The sequence below is a fragment of the Parathielavia appendiculata genome (genome assembly GCF_033297405.1).
Source record: "Parathielavia appendiculata strain CBS 731.68 unplaced genomic scaffold N657scaffold_9, whole genome shotgun sequence".
In the NCBI taxonomy this organism is placed as follows: domain Eukaryota; kingdom Fungi; phylum Ascomycota; class Sordariomycetes; order Sordariales; family Chaetomiaceae; genus Parathielavia; species Parathielavia appendiculata.
In genome coordinates, this window is record NW_026944228.1 from 820,706 (window position 1) to 844,172 (window position 23,467).

The window sequence follows — 23,467 nt, forward strand, 5'->3', positions numbered from 1 at the left end:
TCACGATGGCCACTGACGAATCAGAACCTTAAAATTGAATTTCGACAGCCCTCAACGTGCAAGGGCTTGATAATTTTTGGATTGGGTCGACGATCCCTACAGTACGTTTGACAAGCAACAGGACTTGGAAGAATTATTAGATGATGACTTACCACTTCGTAGCTCATACTTGTTGCCCTAACGCTGAGACTACTCCGTCGTCGCACAGAAAAGCGAGAGCGATCTGAGTCGACAACCCGTTCGAGGCCTTTTCCTGTTATCCTCAAAGACTAATGAGAGCAGCCGTTAGACCAAAACACCAAACCCACGATCGATTGATCCGAGCAGCTGACTCAAGGAAGTACTTTCTCTTCAATTCTTGTTCTTGGTCTCCATTCTTGACCGGCGAGGCGACAACGTTAATCAACATCGTTCCCCGACCTTTACAGATCATGGACCTGTTCAGTTGCGTGCTCTTCGTGAACACCCGACTACCCCGCATTCTGGTTGACTGTAGGTGGGGATGTGACACCTGAACCCCTTGTGATTGGGTTGTCTTCCCTCGTCCCTGTTGGTGGCTGCCAAACCTCGTGGATGCCTCGTGGCGTTTGCAGCTAATATTGGTTTTGGATTGGCTCTGAAAATGTGGCTGTCTCTGCACCAGGGGCTCCAAGTCCAGTATAACCCTCACGGATTTTCTTGTTAGGGGTTGGCTGTCGGCCAGTGCCGTGGGTAGGTTGATCGACATATTTTCTGGACAGCCTGGAGAGCGGATCTTCATGACATTTCCGAAAGAGTAGCGATCTGTATTCAACAGTCTCACACGTGGCCTTCTTCACGACTGAGCGTCCACAACAGACCGTTTCGATGTTTGTCGGAGTCATTCTACAACTTGATATCACGGTTTGAACCCGAGTGATACGCCAGATGGGTCGGCTCAAGATTAGAGACCAATTCATTCAAGAACCGCATCTCAGCCCCTGTTCAAGGGTCTACTCCATACTGCTATGTGAAGAACCGCAGTAGAAGCAGGTGTTGAGAACCATCCCGCCTACCTGACAGAATAGAGAAGGTTTTCAATCTTATGAGTGTTTCACATTCAAAGGCCACCCTATATATTCGTTGGTAGCGTCAGGTGCCCCCTCTCCTCTCGGCAATGCGAATTCATGGGTGTTTTGAGCGTATGATGTCGATGATGCAGGGCAGCAAGAAGGCGTCTCTCACATGGTCGCCGGGAACCATGGTTCATTAGCTGAAGTCGTCGGCCTCATTGGACGCCTCCTCGCCCGCTAGGTCCGAATCCGGTTGTTCCGTAAGGCCGGCCAAGTAAGCCACCACGTTTTCTTTTGCCATGAGCAAGGTTCTCTGCAGCACACCCTATCAGCCTCTAATCTAGCCTGTCTTGTGCTGCATGTGGATCGGATGTGTGTTGCGCATGGTCAGGTTACCTCTGGCAACCAAGAAACGGTAGCTGGTGGTAACTTACCTCTTCTTCCAGGGTTTTGATGGCGCCTTCGAGAATGTCCGTCTCAATCTGGCGGAGCAGCATTGCCATCCTGAAACAATCCTCATGTTGCAGCGAAGAGGGCGAGTCTGGCGGTGTGGTTGACCGCAGCCGCTCAAGCTGCGTCTGGATAGTCTCTTGAACAACCGTCACCACTCGTAACCTGAAGACCGCAGAAAAGGGATGGGTCCAAACCATCTCCTCAAAGCGGCTCGTTCGATCCGTGACATCCTCCTGCTGCCAAAACACGCGCAGCTGCTGACCCCCGTCGGTGTCCTGCAGGACGCGGAACTCCAGCCCATCCTCCTCGTTGACGCACATCAAATAGGCGAACTGGCTCCCCCACCAGATGGCCCCGTTCTCGTCCCGAGCCACGCGGATCTGTGGTGCCTGGCCGAAGGCGACGAGCTTGGCCTTGGCTAGCGGGTCGTCCGGGAACGGGGTCAGGGGCAGGACCAACGAGTCGGTCGCTGACTGAGGATCGATGAACCCGTAGCTGAATAACATTTCTGCGGCCGACTTGTCGTCGCCGTAGCTGATGGTGACCTCGTCGCCTTTAGAAATGCTTAGTCCTGGCCTAGGCAGCAGAATTACCTCGTTATTCCGGCTCTCTTCGTAGTACGCCGAGGGAGTGACCGCGTGGTTCGTCATGTCGAGGCAAGGGACCATGGATTCCCCGGACCTTGGCAGCTCCACGCAGCGGGACCGGTACAGGGCGTCCAGCCGGATATAGTCTGTGAACGAGACCGAGCCGTCGTGCCATAAAATTTCGTTCCAGGACACAATGTCGGACGACTTCTCCTGGATCAGGCCAAACTCAGCGTCCAGCGCGGTAATCTTGGCGTCGACGGCGGCCTCGAGAGAGGTGCCCCGAAGTAGAAGCCTCTCATCCTCATTCCACAGGGTGGGCACTGGCACTGATTTTGGGAGGAATTGGAGGTATATTCTCCAGGGGTTCGAGACTCCCACAGGAGGGTGACCGTGGCGGGAAACCAGGGCCGTCTGGACGAGGAGGAAGAGTAATACGTCAGCCCGTGTGCCCTGGGAGAGTAGTCAGCTGGTGGTTCATTTACCATGGGGTGCGGGAGAGATTTTGTTACACGGTGTCCGATGGCATCCAAAAGGTGCCGGAAATTTCTGTCCTCCTTGGCAAACTCGTCGACAGCGGCGGCATTGAGGACAAGGTCGTGTGGCACGGTGAGCAATGATGGGACATCGGGGGTGCCTTCGGTGGCTTCTATATCTCTGGTGGAAATCACACCATAGCCTTTGCCCTCGGTGTTTGTAACCTTGACGCTGTGGAATGTTACGTCGTTGAGGTGTGCCCAGGCTGGGAGGTCCTCGATGGGAAGTGTAGGCCAAGGCATCTCTGTCTAACGGCAGCCAAGACGCGATTCATATGCCCGGATACAACTAGGTCTTGAAGACTGTATGAATCGATCAATAAAAATGCATGGATCCGTCCAAAAGATTCCAGGTTGTGACTTGATGGGGAAGGGATCAGGGAGGTATCCGAGACGGATGGCCTACCTGGCACATAGAACTCGTGGGCTTTTTGTCCCAGGGCTGCCATATCTTTTATGTCCCTTTGGAAGGACCAAGCTCCCCTTTGACCATCTGCACGGTGGAGTTGTATGAAGGAGGAAGCTCCGGGCCTCTGCTTGCCCCTCGCTTATCCGCAGCTTATCAGAAGCGGGGCAGATATTTTCCACTGCAGCGGCGATCCACGGCGACGACGACAATTGAGATTCTCACTTCTTCTACATCTTCCCCACAACTAGCAAGCAATTTCTGTGACTTCATCAGGATGCCGCGCGACCCCCTCATCGGCCTCGTTGGGAAACCGAGCGCTGGCAAGTCTAGCACGCTCAACTCGCTCACAGATGCGACTTCCAAAGTCGGTGGGTAGACCCAACCCCCTGAAGCGCAAGCGCAATCCAAACAGGTCGCTGATTACGGCGCCGCCTGCGCAGGAAACTTTCCGTACGCTTCGCCCCCCACCTACCATGCACCATGCGCCGCGCTGCTAACCCCTGCCCCTCCTCCAGGTTCACCACAATCGACCCGCAACGCGCCATCGGCTACCTCCAAATCGACTGCGCCTGCGCACGCTTTGGCCTGACCGACCGGTGCAAGCCCAACTACGGCTCTTGCGTCGGCGGGCGGCGCAGTGTGCCCATCGAGCTGCTGGACGTGGCCGGCCTGGTGCCCGGCGCGCACCAGGGCAAGGGGCTGGGCAACAAGTTCCTCGACGACTTGCGGCACGCCGATGCGCTAATCCACGTGGTGGACGTGTCCGGCACGACCGACGCCGAGGGCAAGAATACGCGCGGGTATGACCCCAGCGCAGACATTGCGTGGTTGCGGAGCGAGATTGTCGCGTGGATCAAGGGGAACCTGATGGAGAAGTGGGGGTCGATCCGGAGGAGACATATCGCCGTCAAGGCGACGGCTGTGGAGACGCTGCAGAACCAGTTCAGTGGGTATGGGAGTACGAGCGCGGTGGTGGCGCGGACGTTGGATAGGCTGGGGTTGAAGGAGCCGTTGGAGGAGTGGAGTGGTGAGTCTACCTTAAAAGTTCCTCATCAAAGAGGGTATGCTTATTATGGTGCTTTAGAGGAGACCATCGACCGCGTGGTGAATGCGTTTACCGACGAAAAGTTCCCGACCGTCATCGCGCTCAACAAAATCGACCATCCCGACGCAGACAAGAACATCGCCAAAATCGCCAAGATGCAGGACCCCAACACGATCGTGCTCTGCTCGGCCATATCAGAGATCTTCCTCCGGAAAATGGCCAAGCAGGGTTATATCCGATACACAGAGGGTAGCGAGTTCGTCGACACGAGGGAAGATTTAATAGCGGCTGGCGACCCGGACGGAGGGGGGTTGAAGGAGCTGGACGAGAAGAACCGGAACCGGATAGAGAACTTGAAGGATATGGTGCTATACCGGTTCGGCTCGACAGGGGTTGTCCAGGTGCTGTCCAAAGCGGCCGAGATTTTAGGGCTGGCACCGGTGTTCCCGGTCAAGAACACCACCACGTTTGGGTCGGGCTCGGGGGACTCGAAAGTAGTTTTCCGGGATTGTGTCTTGGTAAAGAAGAACTCGACGGTGGCGGACGTGGCACGAAAGGTCATGGGAGATGCGCCAATTGCCTACATTGAGGGCGTTGGCGGGATCCGGGTAGCCGAAGACCAGCTAGTATCGGTTGGGAAGAACGACGTGAGTGCCGAAATTCCGTATCCACGATCTGCTACTGATCCGCGACTAGATATTGTCGTTCAAAGTAGGCAAATGAGAGGCGTACGACGAGCGAGCCTTTTCCATCTAGCCACTTGGGTTCGACGCCATCTGGAACATGACCGTGCTTGAGTTAGAAGCCCACATCTCAGCTCGACGGCTGTTGACTGAGAGTAAGCCGGACCCGAACCCGCTGCATGGTATCTCAAACCGTCGGAATCCGAACCGAGCGTGCCACACGCAGCTTGGATTCAACGCTCTTCAGGCCGTTACACGGCTTGAAGAACTCGTGCTTGGAGTAAACCGAAATGCCCAAGATATGACAGGAGATACACATCAAAACCGTCATACATATATTTATGCAGGATGATCACTGATCGAATGATTTGTGCAGATCCATTCAATCCACGACGCTTGACCTGGGTATCGTGATATTGGAAACACTCCATACGAGCACTGAGCTCATATGACGCTGGTAATGAAGCAAGCCAGCCCAAGTAAGGAAAGACAAAAGGAACTCGCTGAAACCCGTCGTCCCTCCAACGATCATGAGACCATGCCAAAAAATAATGAAGGAGAGAAGGATACGGCTTGAACCCAATCCAAGAAAACATGTCCCAAGTCATGCCTCATTAGTATGTTGACCAGGAAACTCCGCCCCGATCCGGCCGTTCCGCACCTTGCTAATTCCCCATCCGATCACGCCAGCACGATACCGACACCCATCTAGCGATTGCATGTGGCTTGTTATAAGCTGGCTGAGACACGGGGCCAAGGGAAAGTCCGGCACTGATGTCATCGCTGTTGCAGCGCTGCCAAGAAAAAAATGACCGGGGTAGCTCTGAGGAACTGCCGACCAAGGTTCTCTGCCCGCTCGCTGTGTTGGACTCGTTCTTCGGGCGGGCTATATCAATTAATCGGCGGTCTGCAGCAAGCGGTGACAGCGCTGGCCAGGGCACTAAGCCGGTAGCCTAGCATCTGCTTAGTATTTGCAGATAATGTAAAGCGCGTGAACGATGCCGGGGATGTACTGCGATCAATAGCGGTCAGTATGTTTGTTCAGTTTGTCCTGGTTGCTTTATTGCGCAAAGGAGGGGCCTGGGGCGGGAAATGCGGTTGACAGAGACAACTTACGCCGAGGATGGTGAGAAGGATGTTGAGCAGGAAGCTGGAATCGCATCCGCGCTCGAGGAAGACACCCAGAGGCGGGAGGATGACGGCGAAGACCATCTTGCAGAGATCGCTGGGCAGAGAGCGCAGAGGTTAGTTCTGAGATACCCTAAGAGCGCTGTGGTGACGCGGGCGTCTGCTTTACCTTGCGGTGAAAGGCATGATGGCGGTGTTGTTTGTTTGGTTTGTTGGGGTGGTGATCTGTGTTGTGGAGGTGGGATCGGTCTGTTGCCTAACGTAGGTCGATGTATAGTTTGTCGGTTGATGACTCGGAAAGTGATTCAATAAATTCGCGATATGGTGAAAGCAACGAGGAGAGGAGAGCGGCGTGGGTGCAGGCCGTATCTTATACCTTCCAAAACCTGCCCGCCCGGTACTTGCCTCGGGCATGGCACATCTGACTGCCAAGGAACCAACCTGAAGGCTCCGGCGGGCCCTCCACTACCCTGGTGCCACGGCTCGCTGCGGTTGGCATCAGACGACAGGCGCGGCAGCATGAGCTCTGTTCGCTACACTTGATTGGGAGTTGAGCACTGCGTCATACACCCATCGGATGCAGCCGGCCGCTCTTGGCCAGCTTCGACTCTGAAGTGTTCCAAGCTTCCAGTGGCGGGTCACGAGCTTCGACATGCCATGGTAAAAGTTTGGGCGCGTTCGAGTAGTCGCTGCCATACTGTTTGTCTCAGGGGAGAAAGGGGCATTTGAGATGGCATTGGCGAACGGAGACCTGCGACTCACCTAGTCCCATGAACAAGCCAGATCCGTATGCGCGCGAAATTCAAACCCTTTTCGAGGTTTTTGTTCTGAGCACAACCACAACTATTACTCGGTGCTCAGCGTCACGCCCGGTACATGCAGTCGTCCGGCTCATTCCAAAGCTTGTGTCAACGATCAATGCCAGGCTTCAGGTTTGTGTTTCTGTTCTGGCTCAAGTTATTACAAGACAGAGTCTCGGAACAAGGCTTGGCGCCGCGAGTTTCCGCTTTCAGTCACCCAACTTCGCATTCAAGGTCTGCCGAGCCTTCCAGTGACGTAGGCAGCATGACATCACTGCTTGCGATATATGTGGCGGCGCTGTGGCGCACTAGTAGCTGCGCCTCCTCATGAAGTCTACTGTGGTCGCGCGCATGAAGAAAACCCCCATGTCAGGTACCTGTGGGGCACAACAGGCTGACGCGTTTTGGCCAATCAGCTGAACACACCCAAACTTTCCACTTTACTGCGGTAACAGTGTCTCCTAAAGCATCTCTTAGTTTCGATAACTCACAACAGCACGATGGCACGGCCACAGGGATCCAGCGGTACCAAACAGCTTACTACCGAGGAACGCCAGCGAGTTCGCGTTTTATATTTCGATGCCAGCAAAAGCCAAGCTGAGATCCAGAGTATTACTGGCTATACTAAAGCCCAGATCCGAACCGCTATTCGCGCTCGCGACGCCACTGCTAGGCGGAGTACTGGCCGGCCACGGTCGTTAACACCAGAGCAAGAAAACGAGCTTGTTCAATATGTCGTTTCCAGTAAAAAAGCTCGTCGGATGGGCTTCCTTGAGCTCTCAACAATCATCTTCGCTGGGGTCTTTGGCGTATGGGTGATCAAGCATGCTCTTTATCGACTGGGCTTCCGCCGACGAGTTGCTCGTAAGAAGCCACCGATTACCGAACGAACCCGGAAACTCCGAGAGACATGGGCCAAAGAGCATGAACATTGGACCCCTGAGCAGTGGGCAAACATCCTTTGGACCGACGAGACCTGGGTTACTGGTGGCCCGCATAGGAAGCAGTATGTAACCCGGCGTCAAGGCGAGGAGTGGGATCCTACGTGCATTGTGGAAAAGCATCAACGCAAGGGTGGCTGGATGTTCTGGGGTTGCTTCTCTGGCTTAGGCAAAGGCCCTGGGATTTTCTGGGAAAAGGGTTGGGGGAAGATCAACGCCGAAACCTACCGCGCACATACTGTACCTGTGATTCACGGCTGGGTACAGTTGTGCAAGGAACAGCTTGGTGAGGATCTGATCCTGATGCAAGATGGTGCTCCAGGGTATGCAGCCGCAGAGACGAAGGAAAATCTCAGAGAGCGAGGCGTTGTCGTGATGGAATGGCCACCCTTTTCACCGGACTTGAACCCTATTGAGTCTTGTTGGAATTGGATGAAGGACTGGATTGAAGACCGGCATGGCCTTGAAGAAAAGCCCTCGTATGAGAAGCTACGACAGTATGTCAAGGAGGCTTGGGAGGCACTATCGGACGACTACTTGAAGGAACTGTTGGCCTCGATGCCAGATCGGTGCAAGGCGGTGATTGCAGCCAAGGGTATGCATACAAAATATTAGTTAATTGTTTACTGTATTTACTGTGGAAGATTGTGGATACCTTGCTCTCGGTTAGCGTGGGTACCCCGCATGGAGATTTTTCATTACCCATCATACCACAGTACATCGAAGTCTGCCTCGAATTTGGGTTGGATTGATTTGGCAGCTTGGCTGCTTTTGAACGACATGCGCAAGCGACGGGAGGAAAACTGGCCATGCTGAGGACCACTGAGCTGCATGCTCTATCATCCTTACAAGCAAACCACCACCATTCAGTCAGTCCAGCTAATACAGTTGATTCACGTACGGTGGTTTTAACGGTCATGTGTGAACATGGCAATCACAGCTCCTGCACCCCCCAACTTCTGTTGCCTGAGTTCTTCTCGGCTCTCAGTCCAGGCACGGTGTGCAGCGTCTTACACGTGCTCAGCCATCATGTAAAAGAGCCGAAATCGCCAAAGCATCTCAGCAATGTACGGAGCATGCAAGCCAAAAACCGCTTCGCATGTTGTCCACAGCACTTTCATTTCCCGCTTCTTACCAATTGACCGTGAACCTGCTCCCGCCTGAGTCTTGGAGGTATCCTCAGGTGGAATCCGCACTGGTTGAGGCCACTTTCTAGATCCCTGGGGCTCGGGCCGACCACTTTAAGCCGGCGACCGGACCCTTGGTGCAGCCCCACTTCACATGTACCCACTGGCTCCACCCCTGAGCCCTAAACTCCCGCGGCCACAATTTCGCGCGAATTCGACTTGACCGCCAAATGAAGAATGATCGGACCTCTATTTAACAAGCCGACACCACACAACCAGGCGCAGGATATAACCTCTTTGCGTCCTAGACATCCACGGTCAATTCGCCGATCCCGACAGAAACAATGGCTCCCATCGCAGTATGTCCCATCACCTGACCGCTTTGCTGTTGGCCCAGTCCCTCGGCTCGCCCCGAGACGGACCATGGCGTGAAACAGTAGGCTAAGTCAATCTCCTTTGGGAGTAACAGAAGAAGTCCGGCGCCAAGAAGGGCCCCAAGGTGACGAAGAAGGTGAGTCCGAGTAAAACAATCACACGTCTTTGGCCATCACTAACAGGTCGCCCGCTCAGTTCATCATCAACGCCTCGCAGCCCGCCAGCGACAAGATTTTCGATGTGTCGGCCTTTGAGAAGTTCCTGAACGAGAAGATCAAGGTCGACGGCCGCGTCGGCAACCTCGGCGAGACCATCAAGATCTCGCAGCAGGGCGAGGGCAAGATCGAGATCATTGCCCACAACGAGCTCTCGGGCCGTTACCTCAAGTACCTGTATGCCGCACGCACTCCGACTCTGAAAGCAGAAATAGAATGCTGACTTGTCTCTCTGCAGCACCAAAAAGTTCCTCAAGAAAATGCAGCTCCGTGACTGGCTCCGCGTTGTCTCGACCTCGCGGGGTGTCTACGAGCTCAAGTTCTTCAACGTCGTCAACGACGAGGCCGAGGAGGACGAGGAGTAAATGGGTCGGCCATCTGGTTGGAGTTCTCCGGGGTTATCTGGCAAGGATACCGAAAAAGGATACTAGACGGTTGTGCATAGCGGGAAGGGGTCAATCAAAGGACACGCCGCTGCTGCGGCCGCCGGCGTTTTAGCCGAACCATTTAGAATTCCTCCCCGTCCTGGGTATAATGCATGTGACAAGGCGGATGCTTCAAGTCATAGACTCTGACACACAGATTTGCTCCTCATCATCCCGGCAACGCCCGCATCGCCGCCTCAAACGCAACCAGCGCCATGGCGTTCGCAGGGAACGCCCTGAGAAAGCAAGGCAGGAATCCGCGCCAGTACCCCATGGCACCGCTCTCGCGGTAAACCGCCTTGGCAGCGTCCTTCCACCTGGGGAACCTCCTCACCCCGTCATTCAGACCGCCTCCTAGGGGATCCGTCATGATCCGCTGCTTGACCACATCGCTCGGGTAGCTAAAGACCCAAAACACCTGGGCGCTCAGCCCGCCCGCCCAGAAATTGATGGCCGGCGCGCTCAGGCTCGTATGCTGCCTCATCCACCGCGAAAACAAGTCATAGCTCCCCCACCAGAAAAAGAAGAAGCTCCTGAACAACAAGGTCGCCTGCAACCCGTGGTACACCCCCCCAATCCCATGGTGTCTCCATACCTTGCGCACACAGTCCACCGGCCCGCTGTACAACCGCTCGCTCTTCTTCGCGGCATACTGGATCTGCAGCCGCGCTTTCACATGCTCCACGGGCGCCGCCACGAAACTCACGGTCGCGCCGGCCAGGATGCCCGCCAGGCCGTGGCCGTGCGCGGGGAGCGGGGTGGTTGGGTCGTGCAGCGGGTGCCAGGGCGGGTTGAATAGGTTCTCGTGGAGCAGCCGGCGGTAGACGGACAGCGAGCCGAGCATGACGCTGTCCATGAACATCCAGCCGACTAAGGGAGGGGTGGCGCCCTTGTACAAGCCGACGAGCCCTTCGTTGCGTAGCGTCTGGGTTAGGCATGCTAGCGGCCCGGAGAAGCGCGTTGAGGTGGTTGTTTGGAGGCGGACTTTGATTGTGTCGAAGGGGTGGCCGACTGTGGGGGTTTGCAGAGCGCGAAGAATTAGTTGGTTTGTGTTTGTGGTTTGTGTTTGTTGGAAGATGGATTATTGAAATGGATGGGACGTGGGGAGTGGGGGGTTGTAGGAAGGAAAGAAAGGTACCGGCGAGCTTGGCTATCCCGGAGAAGACGCCGGCTACGAAGCCTTTGTAGTTGCTGGGGGCCTTCTCTTGATAATGAGCAGGCGATTGGTCGGGCGGTTGTGCGGGCGACGCGGCCGCGGTGGGAGGTTGCATGGTCGTGTTGCCCGTTATTGGGCTCCTTCCATTGGGCGCGGCGGACGGTGATATGGAGTATGCCGGCCCAGGAAAGGAGCTTCTCGCGCTCGCGGAAGTGTGTTGTGCGAATTATAAGTTTGTTGAGCAGGGTTGGAAATTCGGGAGAATCAATGTCTTGAACCGACCAAAGAGTGCGATCTCGGACAGGGACCGGAGACTCGGCATTAGTGGGGCCGATCCAATTTTTTCCGGGAGACAACTCAACCGGCCCAATTCGACGCAGTATGGGTGTGACTGTTGTGCGAAGTCCGAACAGGTAGTTTGTAAGTAGGGTAGGTATAAGATGTCTATTCTATTAAACGTCTCCCAGTAGGGTTGGTGCGCCGCAACGTACACGGGTATTTCTCGTGTTCTCCTCCATCTATGAGCCGCGGTGCTCAACCCTACCACCCGTATCCGCCTCAGAACCTCTTCCCCCAAGCGAGCGTTCCTCCTACCATTCGGCCAAGCACATACCCACCATACAGCCCACACAGAATCGTGACCGGCCACCTCTGCCAGTCGCGGTCCCAGTCCAGCGGGATCGGTACGGCCCCAAGCCAAGCCCCCACCACGCCGCCGACCAGCCCGCCAAACGTCTCATCCAGCGGCGCGCTGAAGCTGCCGACGGCCGCCCATGCCGCCCCGTCGACGCCATGTATGTAGAACAGCGGAAACAGCGCCAGCACGGCGAGGTGCGCGGCGCAGAGCAGGGTGTGCGCGCCGTGAGTGAGGAAGGGCGCGCCGAACAGGACCATGGCGGCGTAAAGGAAGGGCGTGATTAGGAGCGAGAGCAGGAGAGAGAGCAGCGAGGTCTGTAGCAACAAAGACGCGCAATTCATTAGCGGGACGTAGGCAAGGGCAAAGAAAGCGACGAAAGTGTAGGTCAGGAAAAGTAGGAGAAACAGAAAAAGACATACAACAACGGCACTCGGGCCTGTCCCCTCAGGACGCTTCTTCGAACCCGGACCGCCCTCCCCGGGCCTCGCCTTGTGTTTCCGCGCGCCCTTTGCACCACCGCCGCCCTGCGACCCAGCCACGGGCAGACAGAGGACTGCGTAGGCAACCTGCAGCGCGGCGGTCAGTGGAAGGGTGGTGGACATTGTCGAGACGGGATCGGCGACGAGGGCGCGGAAGCGCACTGCAAAGATGCCTGCTAGCAAGGCTGGTAGGGCGTATCGCGCGGCTTGGGCCAGGGGGGTTTGTTTAATCTGTACGGGGTACAGGGCGTAGGTTGCTAATGGCGGAGTAGATGTGGTTCTCGAGGAAGTCGCTTGCGCTTGGGCGGTGACGCCCTTTGCGATTGTGGACGGCATTGTTACTGGGTCGACGAGGGGCATTGTCGGCGCTGATGGAGGTGATTTGGAAAGGGGAGAGGCTCCGGAGTATGGAGCAAAGGGCAATTATTAAGTTGATGATGGGCCGGGCAGCTTAGGCTCGGCACGCTCGCGATTGGACCCTAACCCTCAAAACGACTTCTGCTCTCAGTGCCTGATGGATGAAGCCCCTTAGCTTATTACTCAAGACATTCAGGGCGGAACCGTGTAACAGTAGTTAAACTGCTATTATTCTAGCCTTTCGAGCGGTGAGACCGTTCGCAATCTCGAACCGGCTCTCACTGCCCCTCCTGAGGAATCAGATTCCGCAGCGAGAGATCGTACACGACATCCTCGACCTTCTTGACGGCATACTTAATCGAGTCCACTCGCTTCCTCAGCACATCGTTCTTGAGATTCAGCACCTGAAAGCCGGCATGTAGGTCCTTGATAAATCCGCTGATCTGCACGGCCATGGCGTTGTCGCCCAGCGTGACCGAGTTGACCGCCAACCGGCTGAGGTCGTCGATGACGGCGATTAGCCCCAGCAGGTACTCTTCGATGGTGATGTGGAAGGCGTCGCGGTCCTTGAGGTTGACGGGCACTGGTAGCATGATCAGTACATGTGTCTGTTTTTAGTCAGGAGTTATGCTGCAAACCGTTGAAGATCTGGCCGATGTCCTCCAGCTTCAGCAGACGGCCGACCTCGCCCGGCTTGGAGTCGGTCGACATGCCGCCCAGCCAGGCACAGAGTATGACGGTGGAGATGGCGTCCTGAACCATTCGAGTCCACTTGTGGTTATACCTGTCCCGGGAAATCAGCAAGACTGATACTTACCAACAGTTCGCCTTCTGGGAATTCACTTGTAATACGGGTACTGGGACGCGAACTCCGAGAGCCTACCGACCATCTCGATCTCCTTGTTAATGCCGCCCTCCACCTGGCTAAGCAGAGTTGTATCTAGCCCATCGTCAGTTTTTTTTTTTTTTTTTAAAAAAAAAATATGCTGTTTGAGCGTAAAGAAAACCGACATCTGGACCGCGGGGTTGAGTGTATCCGCGACAGCACGCCCTGGGTGTACGAGACGTTCTGGTTCAACTCATCGAGAATCTGGTCCAGCTCCTTCCGGATGCTGGTGTCCTCTTCAATTTTCGTCTTGAGCTGGTCAAATAACGCGGGGTCGATCATGGGCGGCATCTTGGTTGTTTTGGGAGGTGGTGATGGTGTCCCAGGTCGACCGACGTTCACAAAGTGGAGTTGCAACTGCAGACAGCTTTTGAGGTAGCCTAAAGGGAAGGGGAAGCTCATATGCTAAGCAGGCAACAACCTGATCACCATATAATGAATATCCGCGAGGATAAATGATTATTTCGATGGAATCAATTCAGGAGGCACAGCAAAGTTGCTAGATGAAAAGTGAACTCATAAGCCAATGGTTCTGCGAGCAAGCAAAGTATTGCGACTGAAGCCCTAACCCTTGCACGTCTCGGCTGCCTTAGCATCCCGGCCCTTCCTTCCCAGACTCCGAGTCCAGCACAGCGAGGACGGGAATTGGTTCCAGACCCGAGACATAGAAAGACAGAACAAATTCCATTGTATACAAGGACTGATAGACTCTGTTATACTCCAGGATACATTTCTAATATCGGCCGATCCATATTCGTCAACGCAAGGCAGTAATTGTACTGTGGTGGTTATAACTATTTGTGAACTGGGAAGAATCATCATTTTCATCATACATGCATCAAACACATACAGACTCCCTCATGTCCCATACCAACAAGCTTCATCAGTTGCTTGGTCATGAGGAAAAGCACACTGCAGCCTCCACCACCAAGCATAAGCATCGTATCCCCATTTTTACCACCCTCTCCTCAGCTATCTGCCAATAACATGAAACAAACCCATCATCATCATCCTCATTCTCGTCGTCATAGAACACGTCGTCAGTCGTGAGACTACAAAGGAAAAAGAAAACACTCATCACCCCCTCCTCCCTCTCTCTCCCACCCTATCCATCTACCCTTCCTCACCCCTCACTCCATTTCAGTCACCGTCGTTACTCCTTGCTACTGAAAAACCGTTTAATAGCCGCCCTCAACCCCCCCTTCTCCTTCCCCACCTCCTTCGACTCCCTCTCCGTCTTCCTCCTCTCCATCCTCTTTGCCCGATGCGCCGCCTGCTGTGAGTCCGCGTCTCCCCCACCGGCACTAAGTGCCGCTGAAGACTCACCACCGCCGCCGCCGCCGCCACCGCCAACAGGCTTGACCGACACCTTGGACATGTGCTGCTCGGTCCTCTCCCAGTGCCTCTCCCTGTGCTCCCTGCTACTGCTGAGCGGCTTGTTCGGCTCTTCGTCGTCGCGTGTCCTGTTGCGGCTCGCGCGCTCCTCGGACCTGCGTGCCCTGTGGCTGCTGCGCGTCGTGCTGGAGCGCCGGAGATCAGCCGCCGGCGGCGGCGGCACGGCGGATGATGACGGGATGGCCGCCGGTGGCGGGACGGGTGCGGTCGCTGGCGTAGGGCCGTCCTTGGGAAGGCCGCCAAAGTTGGGCTCGAGCACGCTCTTGCCGTTCTTGATGTCAAAGAACTTCTTGCTCGCGGGCGGAGACGGGGCTGGTACCTCGGGTTTGGGCTCGATGCTGTGCCGGCTCTGGCTGTGGCGGCGCGAGCTGTGGTGGTGGGACGAGTGACGGTGTTCAGAATGACGGTGCTCTGAGGACCGTTCGGAGCGTGGTTCGGAGCGCTCGGACCGATCTCGTTCGTAGTGGTCGCGCGGGGCAGAGGAACGGTCCTTCTCCCTTTCTGCCTTGCCCGGAGAGCTGGGCGGGCCGTCCCTGGCCTTCTCGAGTTCGCGGGCACGGCGCCGCTCCTCCTTGCGCTTCTCGTGCGCGGCTTGCTCCTCGGGCGTGCGGTGTCTCCGAGAGTGCGGGCTGATCTTATGCTCCGAGAAGCCGCTGTCCTCGCGAGTCGGCGTGCGCGGGGGTTCTTCGTCGCCGCGCGAGCGAGCAGACGTGTGGCTGTCTGATCGCGAACGGTGCGAGCGCCTCGAGCCGTCCTTGCTTCCGTCTCGGCTGTCACGGTAATCTCGGTTGTCACGATAATCTCGGCTGTCACGGTAATCTCGGCTGTCACGATGATGAGATCGGTGCCGCGAGGAGTGATGGCTGTGGCGCCTGGAGCTGTGGGCTAGCTTGGCAGCCTCGACCCTGAGAGGTTCCCTGGATTTTTCTTTGTCGACTACTGAGAGGTCAGCAACAGCTTCAGGAAGATGTCTCGACCTGGTTCTGCCCCTATCCTGCTCATCTTCGGCGGGAGGCCCCGAAGCCTGCAGAGACAGGACTGGCACCTCCACCTCCTTCCCTTTCCCCTTGACATCAGAATGCATTTCGATCGAACCAAGGACATCGGCTCCTGGACTGGCGAGTCTCGGACTCCCCGGCGGACTGAGGGCCTCAGCCGTAGCATAAAGGACAACGGCCGCCGCCACCATTTCCTCGGCCTGCTTGATGGTGTTTTTCCGCCGCCGGCGCAGGCTGCGCATCCGGCTTAGCTGCTGAGCCACAGGATCGTCGAGGTCAGGAAGAACGACAGCAGGTGTGGGTACACGGAAGTCCAGAACGACTTCTCCTTCTTGGGCGGGTCCTGTTCCTCGGCTTGTCGGTCTTGGAGCAACCAGAAGGCCATCGTCAGTTTTCGTCTCTTCGGCTCCAGCAACAACAGCAGACCGCGCGGCAGATTCCTCACCATCCTCGGAAGAAGCAAGCTTCTTGTCTTCAGTCTTCGCCGCTTCTTCTTGGGCTGGTGTGTCCTTGTCCACAACGTGGAAGGACTCGGAGAGCGGGACCCCCTCGTCCACCACAATCTGAGAAGCCTCCATTACCTTGGCCTCCTCAGCAAGCTCACGCGATGGCAGCTTCTCCAGCGTGGTGGCTCCCTCTCCGGGAATCTCGGTCCTCGGGGTGGCCGTCGGAACCTCAGGTTCATCAAGCTTAGCCGCAATCTCCTCGAGCCGGGCGATTGTTGGCGGGACATCGGGCTCGTCGGAAGACAAGTTGTACGCAACAAGAGCTGCTGCAACTCCTACAACACCCGCCACGCCTCCGCCAATGGCAATTTCCTTTGCGTGCGAGCCACTGCTGGCCGCGAGGTCGGCATCAGGTTCGGAGTGTGGTTGTGTGTTGTCTTGGGCAGCCACCTCAACAACCGGCTCGATGAGCGAGGGTTCGGCGTTCGTCTTCTCTCCAACCGGCGCTGGGATCTGATCGGTCTCGATTTCCACAGCTTCTGATGGTGTGATTTTGGGAGCGACAACCTCCTCGGACGCAGACTCCAATATCTCCTTGGAGACGGGCACCTCAGCCTCGACAGTGGCTTGAGCAACAACTGGCGAGTCTTCTTTGGGAGACTCGACCTTATCGGTCTGGTAAGCAACAGTTGCCAGATTGTCAAGAGCCAATGGCAACGCTGGGCTCTCGATGATTGCATCCTCATCCTCGCGGACTGTCAGCTCAGTTTCGATGCCCTCCTTATCGACGAGGATGGCTGACTCGTCAACCTGAGTCGGCAATCGCTCGCTGGGGGCAGCTGTGTCACCCTCAGCGACTAACGCCAGTGATGCAACATCGCTCGCGATTGCTTCCAATGCCACCGGTGTTTGATCGATCGAGGCATCAGCTTCCGGCAGGTCGACCTGGGCGACGGCAACTGCTTCAGACGCCTGCTCCTCAGCCACCGTCTTGCTGGCAGGCACAATGACTTCAGACGCTTCGCCAGCGTTGTCGACCACCACCGGCTCTTCAGCCAGTTGGGAGTTCTCCGCGCTCAACACGACAAGAGACTCGTCAACGGCTGCACCGGGCGGCGGAATATCTCGATTGGGCGGCAGCTTCTCGGAACCGGAGACCTGCTCAAACGATGCCGTGGACTGGTCAACGAGAGTCGGTTCCTCGCCGAGCTGGGGAATCTCTGTGCTCGGCCCGACAACAGAGTCCTCAACTGCGATGCTGTCCACGGTCTTTGGCGCAATTTGTTCGTGATCAGCAACCTCCTCGAACGAAGCGGTGGGTTGCTCAACAACAACCGGCTCCTCAACAAGCCCGATTGCGGCTCGCTCGGCATCCTTGGGAATGGATGCCGCCTGGACCATAACAAACTCTTCCGAAGCGGTTTCAGGGGCGATCTTCTCAAGGGGCGGCGCAGAAACCTGGCCTGGGTTCAGGGCATCCTCGGCGGCCGTGTTTTCCGACGCGGACTCCGGCTCGCTGGCTTGAACCTCAGATTTCTGAAATTCTGGTTCGGTTGCTTCGGGCGCTGTGACCGCCGCATCGTCCACGTCCAGAGAAACTGCTTCTGGCCCGTCGGTTTGCTGTTCTGTGACGGCAGGTTCCTCATCCGCGCAAATATCAGCGGAGATAACGGGCGCCTCAGGGTTGACGAGCAGCACAGGCTGTCCGACCACAACGGCCTTCACTGCGTTGATAGGTTCCTCGACAGCAGAAGCCTCGAATTCGACAGGTCCCTCGGGCTTGACAGTCTCGAGGATGACAGTCTCATCGAGAGCATTGCTCTGGACAAAGGGCGTCTCGATCTGAGGAGCCACTTCATCGTCACCCGTCTTTGCAGCCGTCTCCATTGGAACAGAGTCCACAGCCGCAGAAGCCTCTTCGACTTCGATGCGTTTCGCCGCCTGAAGAGGTTCTTCGACTTCAGCAGCCGGTTGAACTTCGACAGGGCCCTCGGTGTGGATTCCTTCCTCAGCCTCCGCAAGTTCCTTGGCCAATACAGGCTCCTCAACTGCCGTTGTTTCCCTGGTGACGGCTGACTCCTCGGCCACGGTGGGTTCCTCAACCGATGCCGGTTCTTCGGTAGCGGGAGGCACCTCGATGACGGCAGGCTCTTCACTGATGACGGGCTTTCCACTCGCAGCAGGCTCTTCATTGACGGCAAGCTCTTCAGTGGCGGCAGGCTCCTCACTGACGGCAGGCTGTTCAGTGACAGATCGTCCAGCAGCGGCGTCAACTTCGACCACCGCAGAGTCCTCAAGTTGCTCAGCCGATGCCGCCTCCTCGGCCGCAACAGACCTGTCAGCGTCAGAGGCCTCCTCAGCCTCAGGAGCCGCTTCAGCTTCAACAACCCTCTCCGCTTCTGTAGTCTCCCGGGCCTGCGCAGGTTCATCGACCTGGACAGGCGGCTCAAGACCAACAGCTTCCTCGCTGCTAGCTGGCGCCTCGAAATCAGCCGGCTCATCTGCGTCAGCAGACTGTGCAGTTCTAGCTGGTTCCTCAGCCTGGACCGGCTCGTCTGAGGGTCCAGCTCCAGGCTCATCGATAGCCGTGGATTCATTGGCCGCAGCTTGCACATCAGGTTCAGACTGAGACTCAGGCTTGTCCTCGTGGGTTTGGACAGGCTGTGGAACAGGAGGCTCATCAATGGACTCTGGCTCTTCAATAGCAGCGGCAACCTGGGCACCGGCTTGGACTTCAGCGGAGGCGGCCTGCACGGTGGGCTCCGAGTCCTCAGCAGAAAAGCTTTTCTCGGACGCTTCCACGGGGAGGGATCCAAGAGATAGCGGTGCCAGCTCGGCCTCTTCAGTGGCAGGCTGCACAGCATCGTCTAAGGCCTCCTCGGATGGCTCTTCAACGACGTTGACTTCCGCGATTTGCTCAGAGGATCCAAGCGCATCTTCGGTGGAAGTAGTAACCTCCTCAGCCGGAATGAGATTGGCCTCTGGCTCGGGCGCGTGGAGGACTTGTTGTTCTTCCTCCACTTCGGCAGAGGGCGGCTCAATGACCGGCTCGGGTTCAGCGGCAGAAATCCCAGCGGCGGGTTCGTCCTCAGCCTCCTCATGGCTAACAGGTTCGGCTGGTTGAGGCGTCCCCTCGATCACCTCAGGCGAAGCAGCTTTATGAGCATCCTCAATTTGTGCCGCAGGTTGCTCTGTTTCAGAAACCAGATCCTCGACAAAAGAGGGAGCTGCTTGTTCGACTGGCGGAGAGGAGTCATCGAAAACAAAGGGGATCTGTGGGCCTGCTTGTTCCTCGACCGTCTCCTCCTTGGCGGTCCCAGTGTCTTTCGAAACCGGCGGCTCGGTACCTTCTGCGTCGACAACCTTGGGAGCGTCTTCGACAGATGGTGCTGCTTGCTCAATTAGGGGAGACGAGTCTTCCATATCGGCAGCAGGAGTGGCTTTCGCCTCCGGCTCATCAACAACGTCGGAGACGATGGCGGGCTCGGGCACAGTCTCTTGGGCGACGCGGGACACGAAGATCTGAACCGGCTCTTCGGTTGTGGCGTCGGCTGCAGCTGGCTCTTCAACGGCTGTGGGGACCTTCTCGTCGCTGGATTTCGGAACCGCCTGCTGGACGTCTTCTTGAGGCTCAGTTGCCTGCGCTGGCTCCTCGGAGGTGATGGTTGCAGCTGGCTCTTCGAGGGCTGAGGGAACCTCCTTGACGTCTAAATCAGATGCCGTCGCCTGTGCAGGCTCTTCTGCAAGGCCCTGAGGCTCGGCTGCTGGCAACCGTTCCTCAGCGGCCGTGTTGGTGAGAGCGGGTTCTTCAACGGTCGAAGGCACCGCCTTGTCTGTTGGTTCCGAAGCCGTCGCCCTCGCTAACTCTTCGACGACCTGTTGAGGCTCAGCTGCTTCGACCAGTTCCGGAACAGTGGGCTGGGCTGCGGCAGGGTTATCCGCTGTTAAAGAAAGCTCCTGGTCCTTGAATTCAGGGACAGGCTCCCCCGTAACAGGCTCGGTTGCTAGCGCCGGCTCGTCCCTGGCAGTGTCAAGGGTAGGCTCCTCAAGGGCTCGGGACTCCTTCTCAATTGAGTCCCCAACAATGGAAGCAAGCCGCTCTTCTGGTTCGGTTGCTTCAGACCCGGCATTGACAGTCACAATCTCGGCATGGAGTTCTGGCTCAACAACCGGCACAGCAACTGTCTCCTCAGGCACAGCAGCGGTTCCTCCAAACTCGGCAGTTGGCTCTGCGTCAAGCTTGACAACCGGCTCAGCAACTGGTTCAGTTTCAGGCACAGCAGCTGTCTCTTCAGGCCCCACTGGCTCAGCTTCAGGCCCGGCTTCAGGCTCGACTTCAGCCTCAGCGTTCGGCTCAGCAACTGTCTCTGCAGCCGGTTCTGCAATCGCCTGATCCTCAGGTTCCTCAACCTTTGCCTCCAGAACCATCGAAATTTCAACAGACGGCTCAGGCTCCCTGTCTTTCTCTTCGGACGGTGCCATAGGAGTCTGTTCAGTGGAAGTGGCTTCCTCCGCCTGCGCCGCTTCAGGTCCAGGCACCACGGCTTTGTCGTCAGGAGGGGATGCGCGGTCGATGGCAGGAGAAGATTCAACATCAGGCTGCTGCTGGTGGCTTGAAGCCTCTTGGACGTCTGAAGTTTCAAGATCAAGGTCTGCATCCACTCCCCCAGCGGAAGCTTGCTCGTCTTGCAGAACTGAGCTCTCGGCCACAGGAGCCTCAGGTGCAGGTTCCTCGGCCGCGACCTGGTTCAATGACGCGTCCGCGGATTTGGTCTCGATTGTCTCGGCGGGAGCGTTCTCGTCTTGTTTGACCGAGGTCTCCGCGACAGGTGCCTTAAGTGAGGGTGCTCCGGCTGCAAATTCTTCGCCCGGCACATCGGCGGATTCAGCATTTCCATCGTTGTCAGGGGCTGATTCGTTCTCTTGAGCCGATGGTTCAGAGACAGTTGTGCCTGCAGCAGGTGCCTCCGGGGTGGTTTGCGCTACTGTCTCGACGGCAGACTCCTCTTCAGCTAACACCTGGAGTTCCGGTGTTTCCGGGGCGGCCGTCTCCGAGTCGGGCACCTCGGAGGTTGTCTCCGCGACTTGTTCGTCCACAGCCTTCTCAACATCCTCAGCGAGCACCTGCTCTTCGGGCTGAGGGGTCGGGTCTGGAACAAGTTTCTCAGAGGCCGGCGCTTCCGGTGCGGTTTGGGCACCGGAGCCATCGGCAGATGGGGCATCCACTTCCACAACAGTTGGCACAGCGACGGGCTCCGTGGCGGCCTCTTCATCGAGTGATGCCGGCTGATCTGCTTCTTGAATCTCAGCTTGGTTGAGCGGGACCATTTTCGCCGATTCTTGCTCTTCGACTTGGGGCTCGTCGTCGACTTTGTCCCCGCCTTGCGCAGCAACAGCTGTCTCTGGAGCTGCGAGTGTTGCGGGGGGCTGCTCATCCTGCGGCACCTCCTTGTTCTCGGCCGCCGGCTGGTCAGCTGAGGGAAAAACAGAATGCTCTTCCTCCGCAATTGTCTCAGCAGCGCCAGTGGAGCTCTTCTCGGAAGCAGGGAGCGCAGTTGGCTCCTCCGCTTGGCTACCCTCGGAAAAGGCAGCGACAGTCGTCGGAAGCTGGGCCGAATCCTCGCCGGCAGAGACTGAAGCCTCCCCGGCGGTGCTTGTCTCGGGTGCGGTCTCTTCTCTAGGCTGTTCTTGATCTGTCTCCTCTGTTGGCTGGAGGGCAGTTTCGGACTCCGATTGAGGCTGGTTGTCAGTGCTCTCTTGGGCCGACTCTTTGCTGACAAGCTCGCTCTCAGTCCATGGCTCTGGTTCAACGGGGGAGGTCTCAGGGCCGGCCGGCGCAGTCTGATCCTCGCCCTTGGGTTCTGCGATGCTCTCAAGCTGGGGTGTGGCACTACTTGCGGTAACCTGGAATCCGTGAGTGCTGGGCAAAACAAGATAGATGTGACGTGTGCACTTACAGCCTGCTCGCTGTCCGCCATGTCATTCAAGTCTGAAGCGTCCTGGGCCTGACCCTTTTCAAGTCCCAGAACAGCCTGCTCCGCGCCAGCGTCTAAACCGACCTCCTTCGTCGCTACCCCATCTCTATTATCTCCAGCCGCATTACCGGTATTACACTGTTCGGGGGTATCAAGGGTATAAATGTTTGTAACAGATGCAGTCGTCAAACTCGTGTCCTGGGTATCATGGGTATCCTGGGTGTCCTGGGTTTCCGGAAGTCGCAAGTCCAAGTCCGTGTCCGTTGGTTGTGAAATGCATTCTGAAGCCTCCTGTCCTGCCATGCCACTGCCACGGGGGGTTTCAAGCAATACTGGGTCTTGCTCACCTGTGGCCTTCTTCTCAGCCGCCTTCTGTTCGCTGGGGATTTGCCCAACCTTGTCTTTGCTTTCGTCCTTGTCCGCCGCCTTGGACTCGTTGGGTTTCTCGTCAGCGGGCTTCTCTTCCGCTGACGTCTCCTCCGAGGCCGGCGCAGGAGGAGCGGCTTCGGGCTCCGATGCTTTGTCGACGGGCTTTTCCTCGGTTGCTGGAGGGACTTCCTCGGCAGCAGCCGCCTTCTCCGTCTCGGGCTGGGCCTCCTGTTCCTTGGGGGCTTCAAGAGCTGTTTCCGGCTGAGTCTCCTTTTTGGGAGACTCAACAATCGCGGCCTCGGCATCGGCCTCGGGCTCCGGAGGCCTGGTCTCTTCAATAGGTTCCGACTTGGCCTCCTCAGCGGGTTTAGCTTCTTCAGCAGGTTCAGCCTTAGTCTCTTCAACTTCTTCAACTGCTTCAGGCTTTATCCCCTCGGGAGGCTTCGCCTCCTCGGTAGCTTCAGGCTTGAGCTCTTGAGTAGGCTTTACCTCCTCTGTCGTTTCTGGCTTAGCCTCCCCAGCAGCTTCACCCTTGACTCCGTCAAGAGCCCCAGGGTTAGCCTCTTCGACAGTTCCAGACTTGACGTCTTCAGCAGGCTTTGCTTCCTCAGCAAGCTCCGGTTTGGCTTCACCAGGCTCAGGAGCACCCTCCTCCGCTGTTTGTGTTTCAGGCTGTTCGGCAGATTCAGCAGCCACTTCAATAGGAGCTTCGACGGCGAGCTCCTCAGCAGGTTCTGCCTTGGCCGCTTCGACTGGCTTGAGCGTGACGTCCTCGCTGGACTTCGCTTCTTCGGCCGGCGCAGGTGCCGCCTCCTCAACGGGCGTAGGCTCTTCCACTGTCTGTGTCTGGGGCTGTTTGGTAGGCGCAGCAGCCACCTCAACAGGAGCTTCAATAGCAGACTCTTCGGCAGGCGTTTCCTTGGTCTCTTCGGCCGTCTCAGGTGTAGCTTCCTCGACAGGTGCAGGCTCCTCAACAGGTGCAGGCTCCTCAACAGGTGCAGGCTCCTCAACAGG

At 57.0% G+C, this 23,467-nt stretch overlaps 7 protein-coding genes across 7 annotated transcripts; 2 read left to right on the top strand and 5 right to left on the bottom strand.

Moving 5' to 3' along the window:
* Positions 1 to 117: 117 nt before the first annotated feature.
* On the bottom strand, positions 118 to 993 carry N657DRAFT_502804 (uncharacterized protein). Its single transcript, XM_062787689.1, has one exon. It carries the CDS (start codon positions 758 to 760, stop codon positions 263 to 265), a length of 498 nt encoding a protein of 165 aa, XP_062646181.1. The 5' UTR covers positions 761 to 993; the 3' UTR covers positions 118 to 262.
* On the bottom strand, positions 827 to 3,115 carry N657DRAFT_647105 (SET domain-containing protein). Its single transcript, XM_062793258.1, has 4 exons — positions 3,014 to 3,115; positions 2,584 to 2,910; positions 1,466 to 2,524; positions 827 to 1,344 (listed from the first exon to the last, which is right to left on the bottom strand). Exons 2-4 carry the CDS (start codon positions 2,848 to 2,850, stop codon positions 1,228 to 1,230), a joined length of 1,443 nt encoding a protein of 480 aa, XP_062646182.1. The 5' UTR covers positions 2,851 to 2,910; positions 3,014 to 3,115; the 3' UTR covers positions 827 to 1,227.
* A 175-nt stretch (positions 3,116 to 3,290) lies between these two features.
* Positions 3,291 to 4,784, top strand: N657DRAFT_691661 (P-loop containing nucleoside triphosphate hydrolase protein; the record flags this gene model as incomplete). The annotated part of the gene is made up of 5 exons (XM_062797120.1): positions 3,291 to 3,384; positions 3,457 to 3,466; positions 3,532 to 4,043; positions 4,101 to 4,708; positions 4,758 to 4,784. The coding sequence occupies 5 exons, from the start codon at positions 3,291 to 3,293 to the stop codon at positions 4,782 to 4,784; spliced, it is 1,251 nt and encodes a 416-aa protein (XP_062646183.1).
* A 924-nt stretch (positions 4,785 to 5,708) lies between these two features.
* Positions 5,709 to 6,058, bottom strand: N657DRAFT_657234 (UPF0057-domain-containing protein; the record flags this gene model as incomplete). The annotated part of the gene is made up of 3 exons (XM_062794789.1): positions 5,709 to 5,756; positions 5,861 to 5,969; positions 6,042 to 6,058. 3 exons carry the CDS (start codon positions 6,056 to 6,058, stop codon positions 5,709 to 5,711), a joined length of 174 nt encoding a protein of 57 aa, XP_062646184.1.
* Positions 6,059 to 9,209: 3,151 nt separating this feature from the next.
* Positions 9,210 to 9,695, top strand: N657DRAFT_575829 (ribosomal protein L22e; the record flags this gene model as incomplete). Its single annotated transcript, XM_062789132.1, has 3 exons — positions 9,210 to 9,251; positions 9,311 to 9,507; positions 9,569 to 9,695. Coding segments are annotated over 3 exons (366 nt in total), but the record flags the coding sequence as incomplete, so codon positions are not given.
* A 229-nt stretch (positions 9,696 to 9,924) lies between these two features.
* Positions 9,925 to 12,438, bottom strand: N657DRAFT_664982 (mitochondrial carrier; the record flags this gene model as incomplete). The annotated part of the gene is made up of 4 exons (XM_062795272.1): positions 11,968 to 12,438; positions 11,561 to 11,862; positions 10,894 to 11,048; positions 9,925 to 10,766 (listed from the first exon to the last, which is right to left on the bottom strand). Exons 1-4 carry the CDS (start codon positions 12,385 to 12,387, stop codon positions 9,925 to 9,927), a joined length of 1,719 nt encoding a protein of 572 aa, XP_062646186.1. The 5' UTR covers positions 12,388 to 12,438.
* Positions 12,439 to 12,487: 49 nt separating this feature from the next.
* On the bottom strand, positions 12,488 to 13,561 carry N657DRAFT_672956 (Translin; the record flags this gene model as incomplete). The annotated part of the gene is made up of 4 exons (XM_062795665.1): positions 12,488 to 12,967; positions 13,023 to 13,168; positions 13,228 to 13,324; positions 13,396 to 13,561. 4 exons carry the CDS (start codon positions 13,559 to 13,561, stop codon positions 12,663 to 12,665), a joined length of 714 nt encoding a protein of 237 aa, XP_062646187.1. The 3' UTR covers positions 12,488 to 12,662.
* Positions 13,562 to 23,467: the final 9,906 nt, after the last annotated feature.